Source organism: Diceros bicornis, chromosome 37, assembly GCF_020826845.1.
Source record: "Diceros bicornis minor isolate mBicDic1 chromosome 37, mDicBic1.mat.cur, whole genome shotgun sequence".
In the NCBI taxonomy this organism is placed as follows: Eukaryota; Metazoa; Chordata; class Mammalia; order Perissodactyla; family Rhinocerotidae; genus Diceros; species Diceros bicornis.
The window spans coordinates 21,061,243-21,082,141 of record NC_080776.1 but is presented as its reverse complement, the minus strand read 5'-3'; the positions used below and the strand labels follow the sequence as shown (position 1 = coordinate 21,082,141).

Here is a 20,899-nt window from a genome sequence, read left to right as displayed (position 1 = left end):
CCAGGGAGCCACATTTCGGGTGTAGAGATTGACAAACACACACAGCCAGGAAGTGGTCATGGCTGTGAGGACAGTGAAACAGAGTGACACAATACCTGGCCACTGCCACTTGGGGGGTCAGGAAATACTCTCGAACAAGTGACAATTAAACTAAGACTTGGCTGACAGGGAGGAGCCATTCAGGTGACAGGGAACTGGTTGTGCAAAGGCCCCGGGGCAGCAAGGTTTGCAGACCAGAAGGCCAGCAGTGAGCTGGGGGAACATAATGGGAATGAGTAGGTGTGGAGATGTGGGCAGAGGTCAACCGGGGAGCCTGGTAAGACACTTGGCTCTGTCCTCAGTGTGTCAGGAGGCACCTAACCTAACTGACACTTGTAAGAGCTCACAGTGGCTGCCATGTGGAGAGAGACGGCAGAAGGGCAAGAGTGAAGTGAGGGAGGGTTAGGAAGTGATTTGAGAAAGAAAGGTGGCTTGACTGGGGTTGGGGGTGGGATGGGCAGATCCTGAAGGGAAATCAGGGACGTGAGCCGTGGACTCGCTTCTGTGGAGTGAGAAGGAAGGAGAGGAATCTTCCAGATTGGGCAGCTTGGGGCATGACGCTGTTTCCTGCAGTGGGGACGACGGGCTGGGGACGATGGGGTTCGGTGTTGAACTGGCGGAGTTCACTTTGAGCAGCTGCATATTCAGGTTTAGAGTTAAAGGGGGAGTCAGGGGGGCGGGACCTCTGGGCATCTAGGTGGAGTTAATCAGAGAGACCTCCAAGGGAGGAGAGACAGGGGTCCCGAGACCCAGCCCTGGACACTGTCCCAAGAAGGAAGAGTGGTGCGGGAGGAGGAAGGCCCAGAGGGCTGGAGTCACAGGAGCCTGGAGAGGATGAGATTTCCTGAAACGGGGGCTCCAAGGAGTCAGAGACCCCTGGTGCCTTCTGCATGCTGTGGGGCGCGTTTGTCCATGTCCCCAGCGGAGGGAAGCCACCAGCCAGAGGAAGTGGATGGTGTGGATCCAGCCGTGGCTCTGAGGGGAACGCACTGAGATGGTGACCTGTGAGCCACAGTTAGGGGAGGTCAGAGGTCAGACAGGTGGGAAGCCAAAGGCCGTGGGCAGCTGGTTCCACTGGAGAAACGGCGTCGTAAGGAGAAGAGGTTGGAGCCCAGGACAAAGGGGCTCAGAGACCAAAGAAAACAATGTCAGAAGAAGCTACCCCCTGGGGTAGCGGGCGAGAGCGTTGTAGGAACACTTAAAGAGGACGAACCCACATCACAGGACACCTGGGAATGAAGGAGTCACGTGTGAAATTTTTTTTTTTCCTCAGGAAGACTGGCCCTGAGCTCACATCTGTGCCAGTCCTCCTCTATTTTATATGTGGGTTGCTGCCACAATATGGGTGACAAGTGGTGTAGGTCTGCGCCCGGGATCTGAACCCAAGAACCCAGGCTGCCGAAGTGGAGTGCGCCGAACTTCGCCACTATGCCACAGGGCCAGCCCCTGAATTTTTTTTCAACTTGGAAAAACTGAAACAGAAGACAGTAACATTTCCTAATTATGCAGAGAAAAAAAATTTTAAGAAATTTTATAGGAAAAGATTTTATAACCATTTTCATATGGATATATAAAAACCTAACTTTTATATGATGAAAACCAACAAAACTAAGATCAAGACCTACCTTAATGTTGTCATGAGGAAAACAGTGGAATGGGGGTAGGGGGTCCGGACAGTCTGTGGAGCCATCGGGGAAGCATTCAGAGGAAGCATGTTCGACAGGTGAAGGTGGGGTGGGGTGTTCCAGGTAGAACTGCCAGTCACTGCATAAGGCGGGTACGGGGGTCCTCAGAGAGGCGGTTGGCATGCGGGGCACGTGCACCCGGCTAAGGAAGCCACACCATCTCCATCTGAGGCCACGAGCAGGAGCCGCCTGGTCATATGAGAGTTTTATTCCAATGAGTAAACATGGAGCCTGAACCCGTTGGTTGGAGATAGATTTGGGAGTAAGGGGACGGTTAATGACAGGGTTTGGTGGCCCCACATTGGGGAGGGAGGGGCGAGGAGGGGTCTGAGATGACCGCGGGTCTCTGGCTGGGCAGAGGCAGCGGGAGGGACCTAGGTCTGCTCTGGAGCCCAGGAGAGAGGCCTGAGCGTGGTGGGCAGCTGAAAAGGAGTGCCCAGCATCCAGCGATCAGTGGGGGTGGCGTGGTCATCCGCGGTCTTCGGGCACTGGAGACAATTGTGGGGCAGCAGTTGCACGCGGCAGGTGGAGGGAGGTGGATGTGCTCAGACGCACCCAAAACTCCTTATGGGACAAAGGCAGATGCAAAAATATGGGCACGGTGAGGACAGCTCGGCAGAGACCGTGTCAAGTTTGGAGAGTAATGCAGACGTGCAATTTATAGGCAGAGGCAAAATGAGCATCATTTTCTGTTAATTCAAGAAAATTGAACAATTAGAAAAAAGACATTTTTATCAATAAGAACAGAGTTAACAAAGCCTCGGGGTTGTTGTGACTACGTTTCAAATGACAATCCCAAAGGAGAGGGTGGGGAGGCCCCTGGTGCCCACCGTAAGCATTGAGCTCCCCCTGGGGACAGGGCTGGCCCTAGGCTTGACTGTTCCCTCACCTCTGAACCCTGCCCTCCCCGCCAGCAGTGGCCACCTCCTCTGCTTTGAGCTTCGTTGTATGGAGATTGGGGCTCTGGCTTGGCCCTCACGTTTAATCCTCATGGGACACTTTGCCTTGTGGTTCTCATTTTAGAACCAGGCAAGGCTTTGGGGCAAGATGCTCAGCCTTCGGTCCAGCTGAGGGTTCTCCTGCCCTCTGTCCGTCACCTGGAAGGGCTCTTTGTATGTGGATGTCACAGCAACATGAAGCTGTTAGGACCAGTGCAGCAAGGAGGCCACCACTGCAAAGCGGGGGTGCAGAGGGGAGGAAAGGCCATACGTTATAAAAATTAATGCAGACTTTCCCTGTGCTCAGAACATTCTGAAGAGAGTGGAAGAGAGGTCAGAGCGTGAATGCACCGCCTTGGATGCCCACAGAGAACTGGAACTGGTGAGTCGTGCTTCCTCTCTCTATACTTCCCAATAAATTGCTTTCCTCATCTACACCCACCTTCCTGGTCCTGCTCCCTCATATGTCGGTGGGTCTTTGGAAAATGCAAATTCATTTTACTATTTGCTTTTGCAATCCAGAAAAGTCATGGGGTCTAAAAAATAGGTCGGTGCAGCCTGCGCAGAGCGCCATGTCCTGCCTTCTCCGCTGCGGGCTGTTGGTGTGCCCGGGGTGGAGGAGGCAGCAGCCGGCGGTGTTTACCCGTGTGGGCCTCTGCTGCCACCCACAGGCCGGGTCTCTCTCATCAGCTGCCTCACCGCAGGCGTCTGGGGCCCTCAGAGGCCCCACGCTTGTCCTTGCCTGTTTCCGGTGTCTTCCCTCCCGTGACACGTGCTGAAGCTGGTTCTGGCTGTCCTTGTGCCCTGACGTAGCTCTGCCCCGCACGCCTCTCCTCCACGCTGCTCCCGTCTCTCGAGCTGCCCCTCTCCTCTCTCTGCGGGAGGACTCGCTGGCCCTGCCAAGCCCTGGCAGAGAGGAACCCATCTCCGCTCCTGATCCTCGGAGAGAAGCAGTTCCTCCTGGAAGTCGCCAGCAGAGTAGGGGTCGTGCAGGAGGGGTCAGGGGATGTGTCCGTTCTCGGTGCTCAGCTAACGTGGATCCTTCTGTCTTGAAGTGCTGTCTCCTGTGTTTGGCTCCTGATGTCAGCTGGAGCTGAGAGCCGGCTCTTGGCAGCTGTGTGAGAGCGGCTCTGTCATGCTGGTGACCCTGTGAAGGACGGGAGCCTGGTGTGGGGAAGTCCTTTCCACGTCTCCTACCAGCAGCGGCAGCTTAGTAAAAGGACGAGCCTCAGTGGGCGTCTCATGGTGGCTCTAAGCCCCGTGGAGCAAAGAGGTCTTCTTAAGTCATTTCCCCCAGCCTCCCCTCGAGTCCGTTACTCAGACCAGTTGGCCACCGAAATCCTTCTGGCACCCTTTGAATATTGGGGGAAACAGCACTCCCCTCCCAGCCTCGTCGGGGAAAGGCTGGAGCCTCGAGAAGGCTGGTCGGGGAGGGTCAGTGACCTGTGAGCTGGGCAGCATTATTGGGGCCTTCTGCCCACCCCTGGAACTCACATACCTGACTGGATGGGAGTTCATTCCGGCCCCCACTGGGCAGCTGGCCTCACCCAGAAGGTGAGTCCAGTGATGGCCGCGGCCTGGGAGAGGCCCACGTGCCCCAAGGGGTCTCCCTGCCGTCAGCCTGGGCCAGGCAAACATTTTCTGTTTCTTAAATTCTTTTCTGCTTGTCATCTCCCTTTCTTCTCCTTGTAATGAAAGGTATACTCTTGTTTCTCATAGCTTACTTTTTTTTTAATAAAGGTGGGGTTTTTTCCTAATATATAAAAATAATTGATGCTCGGGCCGGCCCCGTGGCTTAGCGGTTAAGTGCGCGCGCTCTGCTGCTGGCGGCCCGGGTTCGGATCCCGGGCGCGCACCGATGCACCGCTTCTCCGGCCATGCTGAGGCCGTGTCCCACATACAGCAACTAGAAGGATGTGCAGCTATGACATACAACTATCTGCTGGGGCTTTGGGGGAAAAAAAAATAATAATTGATGCTCAATACAAAAAAAACATTCAGAAAGTACTCGTAAGTAAAAAGATGATGGTAAAGATCACCAGTTATCCCATATGCCCCTGCAGACATGCTGGGGCTTGCCCTTCCAGACCTCTTTCCAAACAGACGCCGGCACACACAATTGTATTCTTTGCACAAAGGGATTGTGATATATAAGCCTGCTGTGCTCTCCATTCTAGTGCATGTAAAATTATTGCAATTTTTAATGATTTCAGAGTACAGGGTTATATAGATATATTAGTGTCAATCCCGGTTGGGGGACATTTAGGTCGATGACAGTTCTAATTCTAAACAATACTGCAGGGAACATTGTAGTGCACATGTCTTCAGGCACCGTCCTCATGCACAACTGCTGAGTGCCTGCTCGGTGCCGGCTCTGTTCCAGACACTCATGATCCAGCGTGGAGTGTTGCTTCTTCCGAAGGAGTCCCCAGAAATCCCAGGAAATGCAGTTTATTAGGCCTCTTGGTACCTGGGTTGCCTCCAGGACAGTGGGGAATCTGCACCGCCCCACAGCGTGTGACAGGGCCCGTCTCCCACACCACCGCCAGCCTGGAGCCGTGTCTGCCCTTTGCCTCTTCCAGTCGGACAGATGGGAAAGGACATCTACTTGTTTAAATTCGCTTTCTAGTGCCGGCCCCGTGGCTTAGCGGTTAAGTGCGCGCACTCCGCTGCTGGTGGCCTGGGTTCGGATCCCGGGCGCGCACCGACACACCGCTTCTCCGGCCATGCTGAGGCTGCGTCCCACATACAGCAACTAGAAGGATGTGCAGCTATGACATACAACTATCTACTGGGGCTTTTGGGGGGAAAAATAAATAAATAAAATTATAAAAAAAAAATTTGCTTTCTAGGTGATGTGAGGGGTTGGCATCCTTTTATTTGTTCCCTGGAGTTTACTTCCTAGTGAGGGCAAGACACTTTCTCCACCAGAACCAAGAGCCATAACTAACAGCCCCACAGGTTTTCCAACTGGCCTTTGTTCCAGAAGGTGCTGGAGCAAGGAGCTCCCACCCTTGGGAGACTGGCCAGTCTCAGCTGTGGTGCCAGTGTCGGGTCCCAGTGGTTGTTCAGCCCTCTGGGGCCCGAGTGGGCAGAAGGAGGTGGCCGGGGAGAGCTGGTGCAGGGGCCTGACATGTCCTCCTTCTCGTCCCAGGTGGTGAAAGCGTGCAACGAGGGCGTGAGGAAGATGAGCCGCACGGAGCAGATGATCAGCATTCAGAAGAAGATGGAGTTCAAGATCAAGGTGAGCCCGTGCCCATCCACCTGTCCCGACCCAGCCCGGCCGGCTAGAGCATTGGTCACTGGCCCAGTGATCACTGAATGGCCACCCTTGGGTCTCAGTGCAGGGTCACGTCCACCGAGGCCTTCCCTGCCCCCACTCGCCACGCTCCATCACACCAGCCTAGACTATCTTCTGAGGGATGGTGTGCGGGGACCTGGGAGCCGCTTGCCCGAGTCGAATCCTGCTCTCGTTTACTGGCTGTGTGGCCTTGAGCAGTCAGCGGGCATGAAGTCCATGACAGGGACCGTTCCAGGGATTCTTCAATCTGGAGGATTTGAGAATCTGATGGAAGTTACTGCCTTCTCCCCCAACTTTACCTAAAGCTTCAGGCAGCAGTGAGCCTGCTGGGCCCTAGGGCCTGGGTGATGTGGGCACATGTGAGGTCACACTGGGTGTGGGAGCTGAGCCCCCGTCGAGGATGCGGACGTGGCCTTCTGGGCCCCCCATGTAGCTCGTCCAGCTGTCAGGTGCCAGGAGCCTGCCCCTGCGCCCCGGAGTGAGGACCGCAGACCAGGCCTCCCAGCCTCGTGGTACCCAGTTCTCTTCTCTGCCTCTGAACTTGGCCCCTTCTCTGATTCTACATCCCATGGGCTGAGCCTGGTGGGGGGATGACGACACACACACAGAGGCACCCACACACACCCACTCACACATGTGTACAGACACACACAGTACACATGGACATAGAGCACATATACACAGAAGCACAGGCGGATACATACGCAACAGACAAATCCAACCTCACACACAGGCACAAATACACACACACACACACACACACACACACCCTGCCCTTCCTGCGTCTGCCCAGGACTCGTCCATTCCTCTGACCAGCGCTCCGTGTGTTCCGGGCCCAGCGCAGCCCTCACATGCTGTCACTCACGTTGTGATTCCAGCGAGGGCGCTGGGGGGCCTGGGGGAGGGGCGTGGAGGGACACGGCCCTTCTGACGCCATCCCCCTCGCGCAGTCGGTGCCCATCATCTCCCACTCCCGCTGGCTGCTGAAGCAGGGCGAGCTGCAGCAGATGTCCGGCCCCAAGACCTCCCGGACCCTGCGCACCAAGAAGCTCTTCCGGGAGATTTACCTCTTCCTCTTCAACGACCTGCTGGTCATCTGCCGGCAGATTCCCGGGTGAGCGGCGCGACAGGCGCCTGGCGGTTAGCAGCCGCCGCAGGGGCTGCAGCACGGAGAGGATGGGGCTCCACTGTGGCCTGGGGGGTGGTGGGTGGGTGGCAGGAGAGAGGTTGGGCTTTGGTTCAGGTTTAAAGGGCCACTCCATTCTTGTCCAGCTTTGGGCCTTTGGGCAAGTTTATTTAAACCCCCAAGCCTCAGTTTCCCCTCCTGTCGAGTGGGGGCTTCACTCCTTGGGATATGGGGAGCCCAGCTCAGCACCTGACACGTAGTCAGTGCTCAGCAGAGGGGCCGCTGTGGCGTCATCAGTGCTGACCCCTTGCCTGCTGTCCATACCGTGGGAGGGGTTCAGGTGGCGGGCTTCCAGAAGGAGGGAGTAGCCAGAGCAGTGGGGCTGGTCCTGCTGGCTGGCTGGGGGTGTTCCCCAGGGACCCCCAGGCCTCCTCCAGACTAACATGCCCGCCCGGCCACCCTGGGTCCCCAGAGACAAGTACCAGGTGTTTGACTCGGCCCCGCGGGGCCTGCTTCGCGTGGAGGAGCTGGAGGACCAGGGCCAGACGCTGGCCAACGTGTTCATCCTGCGGCTGCTCGAGAACGCGGACGACCGGGAGGCCACCTACATGCTGAAGGCGTCCTCGCAGTGAGTGCCTGGGGCCGCCACCCCGGGTGCTGCCCAGTCTCCTTCCAGGCAGAGCCAGGCTCCAGGGCTCCGCACACGCTGCCCTTCCCACCCCAGACCCTGCAGGGAGGGTCTCTGTCTGTCGGGGAGTTAGGGTCAGGTGTGGGGCTGTTAGGGGGTGGCTGCACTTGCTGGGGGTGTGTATGTGTGCACGTGTGTGTGTGTGCACATGTGTGTGTTCCCTCTGGGCCTCAGACTCTGCGTGGGCCCCACGACACGTTGTAAACCCTCAACTACCAGTGAGCTCCTGTTGCTGTGTGGCCTCGGGCCCACCTCGTCACCTCTCTGAGCAGCCAGGCCACCTGCCCTGCAGCCCCAGCGCTCTGAGAGACCAAGATCGGTGTGGGGGAGATGCTTTGTGAGCCGGGGAGCCTAGACGCCCTGTGTGGGGCCCAGCCAGCCCCCCTCCTCCCCCAGACTCACAGGCGTCACCCCTCTATCTCGGTCCAGTTCCCACCGCCTGGGGCGGGGGTGACGTCAGCCTTCCCCGGCTTACACTCCTGACAGACTGTGGCTTCGGGGCAGCTGGCCGCCCAGTGCTCTTTTGTGGCTTAACTTTGGGGTGTCAAGGGGGGCTCACCCTCACCTACTGCCTTTAAAGCTGGGGAGATTATATAGGGCCCCCTGCCGCGTGCCTCCCTGCTGGACTCTGGGCACCCTCCTGCTGTAGCCCTGGGCGGGGTCAGGACCCCGGGGCCAGCTCGGTGGGGGCCGTGGCTCTGCAGTTGGACGTGTGTCCCCTCCCTGTCGCAGGAGTGAGATGAAGCGGTGGATGACCTCACTGGCCCCCAACCGGAGAACCAAGTTTGTGTCCTTCACGTCCCGGCTGCTGGGTAAGTGGTCCCGCGGGCAGGGGGCGCTAGCTGGGTGGGGCAGGTGAGGGGCAGAGGAGGCTGCGGCCTTGCCCGCCGCACTGCATCAGCTCTTTGCATCCCCCTGAAAGGGCCGGGCTTCCAGGCCAGTGTTCCAGCGGCCCCGTGGCCTCCGGGAAGCCGCTGGGATGGCGCGAGGGTTCTGTATACAACTGCAAGCTCTGTACCCATGGGGGACGTGGGCGTCCCTGAGCTTTGCAGATCTTTGGAGGGTTCACGCAGAAATAAGTCACTGGGTCTTAAGTGACAGGTACCACGAGGAAACCAGGAGGGATCTGAGCCCAGAGGCAAACGCCGGTGTTCTTGGGGGTCGCCGGTTGTCTGAAAACCTTACAGCATATAAAAGGGCGCAGGTGCAGTGCCCGATAGAGACACTCTGTCCCTACCAGGCTCCCGGGTCCTGACCATCCCGGCACTGCCCCCAGGGCCACATCCCAGGTCCAGAAAGTTCCTTCTGAAGTCGAGAGTAAGGGCCGCTCTCAGCCTCTGCACCCCCTTGTCCTGTGCTGTTTTCCCAGAACTCCTGGCTATTTTAGTCTCGTTTTCTCTGGAGCCACACCCTCCCCCCACCTTCCCCAACAGGAGCCCTTTGTCAGATGCTGCGGAGTCTGCGTTGCTCTTCAGGCGGGCAGCGCGTCCCCGTAACGGCCGGGGTGGGGCCGGGGTTTGCCTGTGCACGGGGCAGGGCGGAGACACAGTGACAAGGACGTGCCCTCCCTCTGCCCTCCCTCAGACTGCCCCCAGGTCCAGTGTGTGCATCCGTGCGTGGCCCAGCAGCCGGACGAGCTGACGCTGGAGCTGGCCGACATCCTGAACGTCCTGGACAAGACCGAGGACGGTGAGGCCCGGCTGGCGCCTGTCCCGCTCGGGGCCCAGCCCCAGCGACGAGGTGGGGCGTTCCAGCCCCAGGTGGAGAAGCAGACGTCAGAGCTGGCTGAGGCGCAGGCGGAGCCCGGGGCCCTGCCGCGTCTCCGCTCCCTCAGACCGCTCTGTCCATCCTGGCCTCCCCTGGCCTTTCCTCAGAACAGAGCCGACATTGCTCCCAGGACCTCTGCTGTCCTTTCCCGGAGCTTCGAGGTCCACCCTCCCCGCTTAGCACCCGAGCGCCTGGCTCTGCGTCCCCTTCCCCTCCTCCTGCCCTGGCCTCCGCCCACCCATCACAATGGGAGGGGTGACGGCCCGGAACACCCTAGACCCTGTATTTGCGATGAGCTTCCAGGTGAGCCTGTGACCACCAGGCTCCCGGGTAGGCCAAGCAGCCACCCCCCAGCTCCTGCCCACCCCTGCTGTTGGTGCCAGTGCCAAATGAGGTTTGCTCCCCTCCCCCGAAAACTTGACCCCTTATTTCTACACCGGTTGCTCCTAGTCAGAATCCCCCAAAGTGCACGAAGCATCCCCCTCCCCCAGGTCCTCCTCTCCTTCAAGCTCCTGGCTGGCAGGCCTCAGGCTGGTGACCTCAGGGCAGGACATTTCTGCTGTTCCCAAATCCCAGGGGCTCACCCGGCATTGGAAGAGCAGTGGCCCCTGCCCTCCCCCTGCAGAAATAAACAGCCCGGCCCCTCTCCCGCGTGGCCTGCAGAGGGGCACCTCAGGCCTCAGACCCCAGGTCTTAGCCCTGCCCTGGGACCTGCCAATGGGCCCCGGGCAGAGACATGGTGATCTTAGGGGGAGGGAGGCAGGGCCAGGGCACTCTGCTGGTGTCGGCCAGGTCACGATGGCCACCCTCAGCTGACCACCCAGCTCTCCAGGGAGGGCTGCCCAACACGAGGGTGACAGTGGCCTTCCAGGCTGGATAACCAAGTGGTCAGCTGCCACCTCCACCAGCCCCTTGGGGACTGACCCTTGGGGTCCCCTGGCCTTGTCTGGGGCGGCCTAGGATTGCTGAGGGTTGGGAATGGGTTCCAAAGGCAATCCATTTAGGAGACACTGTGGCATGGAGCACGGCTGGTTCTGTGCACACGCATCATACTCCTCAGGAGGATGTCGGGGCTGCACTTGCCCAGCTCAGGGGGGACAAACCCAGTCTGAGCATCTCTGGCAGGGGTTTGCAGAGCAGGGCCCTCTGCAGAGGCCGGCTGCTCTCCCGCCTCTCCTCGCTCTGCTCCCCGCACAGACAGGAGCCCCGGCCTGGAGGGAGGCCCACCCTGAGCCCCTGCGAGAGCTCCTGACCCTCCCTATCCCCTCCCCGTGCAGGGTGGATCTTTGGTGAGCGTCTGCATGACCAGGAGAGAGGCTGGTTCCCCAGCAACATGACTGAGGAGATCTTGAATCCCAAGATCCGCTCGCAGAACCTCAAGGAATGTTTCCGTGTCCACAAGATGGACGACCCTCAGCGCAGCCAGAATAAGGACCGCAGGAAGCTGGGCAGCCGAAATCGGCAATGACTCCTGGCCCCCAGCCTGGCGGAGGGATGTGGGCAGCTGGGAGCAGGGCCCGGCAGGCGAACCCCGACAGATGGTGGAGGGACCCTGGGGGTAGGCCAGCGCCTCCCCAGGCACAGGGGGTGACCGGGGTGCCCCGTGCGGGAGCCGTCCCCAGCCCTCATCCCTGCCACGTGGTGCGTGCTCGTGTGTCTTGCCCTCACTCACAGACCGGAGGACGGGTGCCCACGTGTCTCCTCTGCTGCATTTGTAAACAGGAAAGTGTATTTTAAACAGTATTACCCCACCGCTCCCTCTTGTCTCTTAGAAGGAGTGGCGGGGCTTGGCATGCTCCAGGGGCCTTCCCAGGCCCTGGAAGAGGCCCCAGACCCAGGGCGTCCTTGGCCGAGGGCAGGTGCGAAGGTGATGACTGTCATTACCCCCGGCGCGTGTCCTTTCTACCCCGGAAGCCAGCAGAGTCCGCCAGGCGTGCAGGTGGACCGCTCCTGTCTGATGAGCTTGATGGGCAGACTTCGGTCCCGATTCAGAAGGCTGAGGGACCAGCCGCCTCTGCTCACCGCCTCTCAAACCTCGCCAGCCTCTGGCTGCACGGCCAGGCCCTGCCTCGTGGAGGGCCTGCCAGAGCTTGGCCGAGGGCCCACGCGCCCCTGGCTCCCTGATGGGCTGCGTGTAACTTGTGTCTCTGGCCTCTTTAGGAGCCCAGCTGTTGTGAGGAATGAGTTGGTCGCTGCATCCTGTATCAGTTATGGTTCCAAGAAAAGCAAATATCATTTTTGGCTGCATTAAAAGAAGCATCATGTACAAAATAGATGAGGTGAAATTCTACTCTTTATTTCCCTGGTGCACACAGGAATCAGGTGTTTGGTTCTGGGCAGGGAGAGAGGAGCCCCCTCCAAGGCCAGCGGAGGAGGCAGCAGCTAGGGTTGGGGCCTCAGGGTGGAAGTGGATTTGGGCCTCCACTAACGGAAGGACTTCAGAAATAGAAGAAGCTGTTTGAGGGAGTTGAGGACACCCTTCTGCAGCAGTAGAAGTGAGAAGGCAGGTTTGAAAGACCACAGTGGGACTGCGGTGGTGGCACCAGGGATCTGATCACCAGGCACAGGGCTGGGGCTCTCTGGCCAGTCACTGATTACCCAGAGGCTGCAGCTCCTCCCGGGGCCCAGCTGGCCCTCAGAGCCACCCCACCCCCACCCCCTTCAGTCCTGGAATATGGAGAACCCTGAATCTGACCCCACCCAGGCCTGCCTGTCCGGGACCACGCTCCTTCTGCCAGGACACACTGGAAGCCCAGGATTTAGATCAGGTGGGACTTCGTAGCATCTTCTCTCAGGCCACTGCACGGCGCTTGGCGTTCTTCCGCCCTCAGACCCTTTGAGAACTGGATGAACTCCTGGAAGATGCATTCACATGCAACACACTGGGTTCAGCTGGGGAGGGACCCCCTGGTCCCAGGGAGGGGCCGGTGCTCTGGGGGCCTCTGTGCTGTGCACCCCAGGGGGGAGTACCTGCCCCTGAGTGCCCCGGGAGTGGCGGAAGGGGAGATGTGCCGTTTCTGAGCCCCATGCTGCTCTGGGGGTGGGGGTGGGGGGACAAAGGGTGGGAGGTGGCCGTTGGTCCTGGCTGTGGTCCAGCTCTTCTTTTTGAAGCTGGGAAACAGCATCCTGGCTGGGATCATCTGCTGTAAAGAGGGCTTTTTTGGCTGCTGGAGGTTATGAGAATTGAAATCATTTAAACAGTTTCATGAGCACTGGTCAGTTTTAAAACAAACAGTCCTTTACAAGCAGAAACTTTTAAGCCCTGATATGTTTTAGGGAGTGTGTGTGGGTACCACGTGTGTTCATCTGGAGTGTCCAGGAAGAGGACACTGGTCTTAGCCCAAACAGGTGTAGCCAGGAGCTCAGGGACACCAAGGAGGCCAAGATAGCTGCTAGAGACAACGGTGAAACAGAGGAGGAGGAGGAACCGCCCCCCACACACACTAGCACCCACGCGTGGGGACCTCCCAGCCGTCCATCACGGGGGTGTTGCAGACACTCCCTTAGGCGGAGTTCTGGTTTCTTCCTTGCTGTGCCCACAGCCGGTCAGCCACTATTTTAAATCTCTCAATTATAAAAGGTAGGCTTCCTGGGAAGTGTGGGAGACAGAGGGCAGGACCAGGACGAGGACGGAGTGTCAGGGCCGAGCTGGAGGAAGAGGGCGCGCTGGGCGGTTCCCCTCCCTCCCTCAGCACGTCCCCCTCCCACCAATGCGGAGTTGAAGCCAGGAGAGATGAGCTTGAAAAGGCTTTTTGTTTTCTTTCTCTAAACACGCGACACTCCTGTCACCTGCAGCCCAACCCCAGCCAGACCTGGGAGCCCGCCTGGGACTGCGCGTCGATAGTGGGGTGGGGGAGAGGGGACAGGGCCGCAGCGCCCAGGCTTCACCCCTCGCTCGTCCTGCTCCTGGGGCTCTCTGGGGGAGAGGGGTCCCCGGGTGTCCTGGGGGTGCGGGGCTAGGGCTCCGAGCCCACAGATGGGGCCCCGACTGCCGAAGTCAGAAGACACACCCCCGCCCCACCCCCGCAAAATAACCCGGCCTCGGGTTGGGGGCCCCGAGGGCCGCCCGCCACGCACAGCCCTAGCCCCGTCCTCCCGCCCCCACTCCCCAGCCAGGCTCTGCCCACACCCGGCCGCCCCCCACCACGCCGCGCGCACGCGCACCGCGCACGCCCTCGCGGCTCCGGTGGGGGCCCGGGCGCACGCGCACACAGGTGCACGTGTCGCGCGCTGTCGCCTCCTGCTCGCCCACTCCCACGCCGACACACTGGAGACACGAGGCGCACAGGGGTGAGCCGAGTGGCGTCGGGCGGGGGCGCAGCCCCTTTATTCGCTTCAGGAGGCGGAAAACTTTCTCAGCGCGACGACCACGAGCGCCAGCACCACGCAGGTGGCCAGCAGGGCGGCGATGACGATGGCTGCGATGGCGCCAGGCCCCAGCGAGCCTGCGGAGGACGGAGGGCCGTCAGCCCATGGCCCCGGCTCCCCTTCCCTTCCCCCTTCCCCGCCCGCCCGGCCCCCGCCCCTACCGCCGCCCTGGTCCAGGCGCTCCCCCGCCGTGCTGTCCTCGGGGCCCGGCGCGTCCGTGGGGGCGGGGGGCCCGGTGGCCGCGGGCTCGCGGGCGGGGCTGGTGCTCTCCAGAGGGCCTTCTCCCGACGGCAGCTCGACGGGCTCATTCCACAGGGTGGGCGCGGGCTCCTGCGGGCCCTCGGCTGCAAGTTCAAGGACAGGCGCTGGGGCCCCGCGGCAGGGCGACAGAGACGTCGCCCCGCGGTTACCAGCTGGGAGGTGGCGCTGTGTGCGAGGCTCTGGGGCTCAGCGCTACCCCAGCCCTCCCATTTCACAGCCGAGGTCGAGAGGCCACATGTGTCCCCAGAGCCCCGACTGGGGCCAGGCTGCTCCAGCCCAAGTGAGGACAGATTGATTGGGGTGGGGGCGGGGAGTAAGGGACCAACAGGCCCTCTCAGAAAAAAGCTGTGAGAGGCAGGGGGACATGGGCCACACCAAGGACCTTGGGCAGGCACTTTGCCTCTCTCAGAGGACCCTGGGGTTCCCTATCTGAACTGGGGGGCTCTGTAGTCCTGAGTGAGGTGACACTCGTGAGGGTCCCCCTCCCCCCACAGGGCAGACACAGGTCAGCCTTCACCGTGGAGAAGAGGCCAGGAAGGTGAGACAGTGCCCCCTCCAGGAACCAGGGTCCTTGCCCACCCTGGGCCCCCTGAGGGGCCACTGCCACAGGAGGTGGGACCTCCTGGGGAGAGGAGAGGCCCACCCCACACCACAAGGGCAGTGGCCTTAACCTAAGAAAAGACATGCAGCCCACAGGACACGGGGTCCAGCACCCACACATGCCTCTGTGTCTGCGGCTGAAAGCCCAAAGGGCCTCCATATCCTAAGAAACTGATGCCAGCACATCGCTGCCTCTAGACAGAGCAGGGCCAGAGGGGTGGGCAGGGGTGTCTGCCATCACTGTAAGGGAAGCCCCAGGAAAGGGTGGGTGGGGACCCCCCACACACACAGAAACAAGCTGGGGTGCAATCAGCACATCAATCCCTGGGCAGCCTTTTCAGCAGCAGCCTCTCTCTGCTCATGAGTTGGGGTTTGCAGGGTTTGGGGTACCCAAGGGCCCCAGAGAAGAAGACAGGCAGAGAGGCCTGCATGATAACCCCTGCCCCGTACCCCACCTCAGCTCCAGCCAGCCCACACCAGGATCCTTTCTCAAGGATCCTGGCCTGAGGAGCCCCAGAGCACCACCCCAACCATGGGGTGCACCCATGGTTGCACCACTCCAGCCTGTCCATCCTTCCCAAACTGCCAGACAGGGGGCGCCAGACAGCCAGTAAAGTTCAAGACCAGGATGGCAGCCAGGCCTCCCCACCCCATCCCTGACAGTCAGCTTTAGTGGGGTCAGGCCTGCCCGTGCCCAATCTCAACTGTGATCCAGAAATGCTCAGCCCACAAGGAAGCAGTCCCTAGAATGGGTCTAGTGGGTGTCAGGACATGCCATCCTATTGACTGTGTAGCCCTGCTTCAGAGCTGAGAAAACCATGGCTTAGCTGGGCCTTGGCACTGAGTGCTGCCGGGAGTCTGAGGCCCCTGGACAACGCAGTACCCGGTGTGCTTCCCAGGAAAATCCCAGGAAAGTTGCCATTTGGTTAACAAAGCCCTGGCCAGCCCACCTGCAGGTCCCTGGGGCACCTTTCACCCCTGAGGGCTCCACCCATGAGAGCTCCCCCTGGGCCCAGACAAGCCAGACCCACGCCCCGCTTCTAGGCCCCCAGCTCCCAGAGAGGGCAATGCTCTGGGAAGACACAAAGGTACCTCTGGGGCTTTCCTGCCAACAGTGCCCAGCGGGCCAAATCGTAGGCGACATCAGCCAAACCCAAATACAAGGTCGTCTTAAAATAACTGGGCTTCCAAAAATGTCAAAGGATGTGAAAGACAAAGGTTGAGGAATTATTCATCTCCAGATTAGAGACTAAGGAGATGCGACAACTAAATGCAACATGTGTTCTTGGAAGGGGGGGCTGGGGTCCACTGATGAAATCTGAATAAGGCCGTAGTTTAGATCCTAGAACTGTATCGGTGTTCATTTCCTGACGTGGATCACTGACCCTTGTTATGTAAGAGAATACCCTAGTTCTTGGGAGTGTTGAGGGCAAAGAGGCATGATGGCTGCACTTCGTCTCAAAGGGCTCAGCATTCAGATAGGCAGGTGGGCAGACAGGCAGGAAGACAGGGAGAAGAGCGAATATGCTGGTAATTGGTGCGTCTCAGTAAGTGGTCTCCTGGAGTTCACTGGATTATTCTTGCAGTTCTTCTGTAGATGTAAAGTCCTTTCACAGTAAAATTTTACAAGGTCCCTGGCTCGCCAGGCCCTGCCCCTGCAATCTCCCCTGGGTCAGCTCTGAGACTCGGCTTGCAGGCAGGGAGCACCACACATTCCCCAAACCTTGCCTAGGCTGGCGCCCCTTTTCCGGAAACACCCTGGCGAGGAGGCCTCCCAGAGGCGGAAGGCCCCTGCACCCAGTCGAGGGGAAGCTTCTCCTCTCTAACAGGGCCCAAGGCTGAACTGCAGTGCTGGTGTCTGAGGGTCCCCCTTAACCCCCCAACTGTGAAGACCACCCCATGAGCAGTGGGGAGGTGACCCTGTCAGGCCTCCCTTGTCACTGCCTGGGAGGGCAGGGGTCTGCAGCCTTGCTGCCACCGTTGAAGGCTCCAGGCCCGAGGTGTGCTTGCCTCAGGCTCCCGGGGGCTGGGCAGAGAAGAGGCCTCAGTGTGCCCACCGCTTGGCAGGCCCTGAGGTCTAGAGCTCGCAGACTCTGTCACTCCAGACAAATGGACAAACCACTGGCCCCCACTTGCTCACCACACAGCCAGGACTGAGCCCCAGGCAGGCACCTCCCTGTCCCACCACTGCTAGCCAAAGCTCACCTCCAACTGCCAGGCACCTGGTCAATAGGCTGCCATGGGGCTACTGGGTACCAGGTCCAGCTGACCTGGGTGGCGTCCGAAGAATCAGCCCTGAGCTCAGGAGGAGGAGGAACAGGCCCCACCGCCCAGGGAGGGCAGGGGCTCACTCCCCGGAGCTAGCCAGGCCGGGGTGAGCAGGCCCCCTCTGCCCTTTGCCGGAGCTTGGGAGCATCTCTGGAGGAGAGCAGGCCCTCTGAGCAGGCACTCAGGAGGCACAACCAGGCCCTGTCCCTGTCTGCCCCAGTGTCCCTGCCTCCCTCTGCTTCTCTCCCAGAAGCCTGGACCCTCCCTGCCAGACACACCGACCCAGGCCGCCTAGTCCCTGCTGTGCGTACCCCCTTCCAGCCCAGGTCCTCCAAGACCCAGCTGGTCCCTAAACCTTCAAGGGGCTAAACCCATAAGGCTTGCAAATCAAGAGGGCGAGGTCCAAATCCTGGCTCCATCACGCCTCACCCTGGGACCTGGCAGACTTTCATCCCCCAACTTCACCTCCCGACCTGTGAAACATGTTGGACCATGCCTCTCTCAGCCCACACAAGGCGGTAACTGCTGTCATCACCATCCCCAGCTGCTGCCTCGGCCCTGATGGCCCCCCTCACTGGCCAGGCTGCTCCATGTGCTGTGCATCTGCTGCAGCTGGCTGTCACGGGAGATCCTTGAGAGCTGGTCCAGGACTCATCTGCACCCAAGCAGCCAGGGCCCTAGAGGCCAGCCAGCTCCCTGGAGACCCGGATGGGTGCCCCAGCAGCCCACACGGGCCAGAACCATAGCCTTGACTCAGCCAGCAGCCCTCCAGCAAAGGAGGTGCAGCCAGCGGGGAGGGGCCAAAGCATTTTCTTATCCTCGTCTCCATGTCTCCGCATTTTCTCAGTTTGCCTTAAGGGGAAACAAAGATTAAAGACAATGACCCACTCGCTCCCCAAATCCATCCTGGGGAGCCATGAACAGAAACGGATGGCAGGGAGTGTGCTGGCAGCAGGCCCCATCTGAGGGGGGTGGGGAGATGGGGCAAGAAATGGCACGCATGAGCAAAGGCGTGGAGGATGGACCCCACGGGCACGGAAGGCGAGCAGTGAGCTGGCTGCAGGGACACTAGGTGAGGACAGAGAAGGGGTAGGACCAAGGAGGACCTGTGATGACACCCCAACTCCAAGGACCAGAGTAAGCAGCGTCCTGCGACTCCGAGCTCTGACCGAGGAAACCAGGAGAAGTGAGGGGCCTAGTGACACCACCCCAGGCCAGGGCGCCACAGGCTCTCCCCCAGCCCCACCGCCCCAGCTGCCCTGCCTTTCGGTAAATAAGTTTGTTTAACGCTCACTCTGACCACAGGGCCCCGAGGCCAGGCGCCCGTGCTCACAGACGGCCTTTGTGCGGGCCATGAAGGGCCTTTTCATCCCCGCCCTGGCCTCCCGCCCGCTCAACCTGGCCTGCTCCCCCCGCCCCAGCGGCTGCGGCCACAGGAGACCAGCAGGGAGGGCAGCAGGCCGGGCCCGGACCTCAGCCACAGGCCACTCCTTCCCCGCCTGCCTGCTCCAGGGCCCCAGCCCACCGAGCAGGGATGGGGACTGCCAGGCTGTGGACACACCTGCTCAGAGCTCCTAGCCCAGGGCGGGTGGCCGAGAGCCTCCCTGAATGGTAGGAAGAACGACAGCCAGCCAGACCCCAAAGGCTCCGAGGTGGAGTTGGCCTGTCTGCTCTCGGTGGGACACGTGGAGGGGGTGAGGCCAGGTGAGGTCGCGCGACGCCAAACACGAGGCCGTCCCTGAGCATTCCTGTGGCGGCAGACGAAGCCCACCCACCCAGGCTGTGTATGCACAGTCTGATCCAGGGCCTCTGGCCGGCGGCCTGGGCTGGGAGACCTGGCTGCTCAGGGAGAAGGAAACTGGACAGGAGCTGCCCAGACAGCCCCAGACCCTGGGCGGGCGGGCGCCAGCACCTTCCCCTCCACCCGCGTTGACCACCAGGAGGCAGAAGCGTCTCATTGGGGTGGGGTGGGACACTGGGGGGTCTGCAAGGATCACAGCCCCACTATCCCCGCCACAGAAGATGCCACCCTACACTTGAGGGCACTTCCTCAATTCCTGGGGCACTGCACCAGCCCCCAGCTTGCCCAGCTGGCACCTCTCCCACCAGAAGGGAGGCTGGACGCTTTTCCAGCTTGCATGAGAAGGCGATTCTGCCCTGAGACCACCCTGCACGCAGCAAAGGGGCTGGGAACGTGTAGACACGTTCCTCTAACATTTACTGAGCCCTGCCGGCTGCCCAGCCCGTCCTGAAGGCTCCTGGCTCTGAACTTGGTAGGCCTACAGTCCCCCGAGAGGTTCTCACCTTCGTACAGATTGAGGAGAGGCAGAGAGAGGCTGAGAAACAGCCAGGGGGAGGCAGAGCAGAAGCAAAGGCAGGCTGCAAGCTTCTCCTGGGGCATCTAGAGAGAGGCTGGCAGGCCCACGGGCTCCTCGCCGCCACCCATTTCCTCCCGGTGTGTGAGCCCGAGTGTGTGGCTGTCCCACCAGCTCACGTCCTCCTGCAGCTCTCCCCGGGGCCACACTCACGCGCTGGTCTCCACTTGCCTCCCCGACACACCCACAGACACTCCCCTGAAGCCCGTGATGTGGACAGGGTCTGCGGGGTCCCCCCACCCACACAGTTCTCCAGCCCAGGACCCCCCACGGGGGCCTGAAACACTTCTCCTCTGACCCACCTCATGGCCAACAGAGGTTGCTTTCTTCCAGGAGAAAGACCACCCATGCCCCATCTGTGCCTTTTCTCTCTCAGGCTTCAAAGCCGGCCTGGGCCAGCCCCTCCCAGCGCAGAGCCACAGAGCTGCCCGGGACTGGGGCTGAGGTCCCGGGAGCCTCCCTCCCCGGGTCTGTGGGGACACTACTTCTTGCCGAACCCCAGAGCCAGCCATTTTGGCCTCAGCACAGAGCCCAAGTCCAGCATCCTCACGGGTTTACGGAGGGGTCGAGGGCCCAGTGCGCTCTCAGGAATTTTTCCCGACATGGGAATAGTACCTGGGTCTTCACTCTTGAAGAACATTTCAGAAAACCAGCAGGGAACGGCTTGCAGGGTTTGAAAAGTAAATGGTAGGGCTCTGTGGTCTTCTGTCCAGGGGCCTGGGGCCTCTGGCCCCTCAGCCGCTTGCCCTGTGCCTGGTGCCCTTCTTGACTCTCAGATCTGGAAGCCTTCAGATTTCAGGTGCTGCAGTCATCCCCATGTCCCCTAGGCAGCTAATGTCCCTGGTTCTGCTCCCCAAGTCCCCCTCCTACTTCTAAGGCCGTGTCCTGTGGCTAACAACTCCCCGAAACATTCAGCACAGCTCCTGGCAGCCTGTCTCATGGGAGCCCTCCCCCGATCACCCCAAACAGCCGCCCTATCTCCCGCAAGGGGCTTCTATCCAGTGGGCACTGGAGAATCTGGCCCGAGGTGCTTCTTGGCCCCAGAAGGCTGGTGGCAGCAGAGCCGAGGGAGCACCCTTACCTGTGAGCACCGCAGGGGCCAGGACCCCAGAGAGGAGCAGCAGCGCCATGCGCAGGGCCAGACACAGTGCCATCCTGGCCCGGAGTGAGTGAGGCAGGCAAGCAAGCAGGATGCACCGAGGACTGAGCTGGTAAACTTGAAGGCAGCGGGAAAGAGGTATCAAAGGGCTGGGAAGGGTTTTCATCAATGCAAACTCTGTCCTCCTGGGACACCGCGCCCGCCCCCCCAACACACACACACACACACACACACACACACACACACACACACACACACTAAAGCTTACAGAACTGACGGCTTTCCTGAACTCGAGCAGCCCCACCCTCAGAGAAGGAAAAAGGAAATTGCTCCCTTTCCCTCTCTTTTCTCCTCTCCTCTCTCTCTCTCTCTCTCACACACACA

General features: G+C 60.3%; 2 protein-coding genes across 2 annotated transcripts in view; one reads left to right on the top strand and one right to left on the bottom strand.

Annotated features, from left to right (window-relative positions):
- NGEF (neuronal guanine nucleotide exchange factor) overlaps positions 1–11,817 on the top strand; it is a 40,875-nt gene extending 29,058 nt beyond the window's left edge. The window contains exons 7-13 of the mRNA XM_058533228.1: positions 2,970–3,044; positions 5,817–5,906; positions 6,914–7,077; positions 7,562–7,717; positions 8,510–8,589; positions 9,362–9,466; positions 10,822–11,817. Coding sequence (XP_058389211.1) covers positions 2,970–3,044; positions 5,817–5,906; positions 6,914–7,077; positions 7,562–7,717; positions 8,510–8,589; positions 9,362–9,466; positions 10,822–11,012 — 861 coding nt within the window. The 3' untranslated portion in view covers positions 11,013–11,817. The remainder of the gene's footprint in view (positions 1–2,969; positions 3,045–5,816; positions 5,907–6,913; positions 7,078–7,561; positions 7,718–8,509; positions 8,590–9,361; positions 9,467–10,821) is intronic.
- Positions 11,818–13,772: 1,955 nt separating this feature from the next.
- SNORC (secondary ossification center associated regulator of chondrocyte maturation) lies at positions 13,773–20,645 on the bottom strand. The gene is made up of 3 exons (XM_058533236.1): positions 20,498–20,645; positions 14,074–14,256; positions 13,773–13,989 (listed from the first exon to the last, which is right to left on the bottom strand). Exons 1-3 carry the CDS (start codon positions 20,568–20,570, stop codon positions 13,880–13,882), a joined length of 366 nt encoding a protein of 121 aa, XP_058389219.1. The 5' UTR covers positions 20,571–20,645; the 3' UTR covers positions 13,773–13,879.
- Between the last annotated feature and the right edge of the window lie 254 nt (positions 20,646–20,899).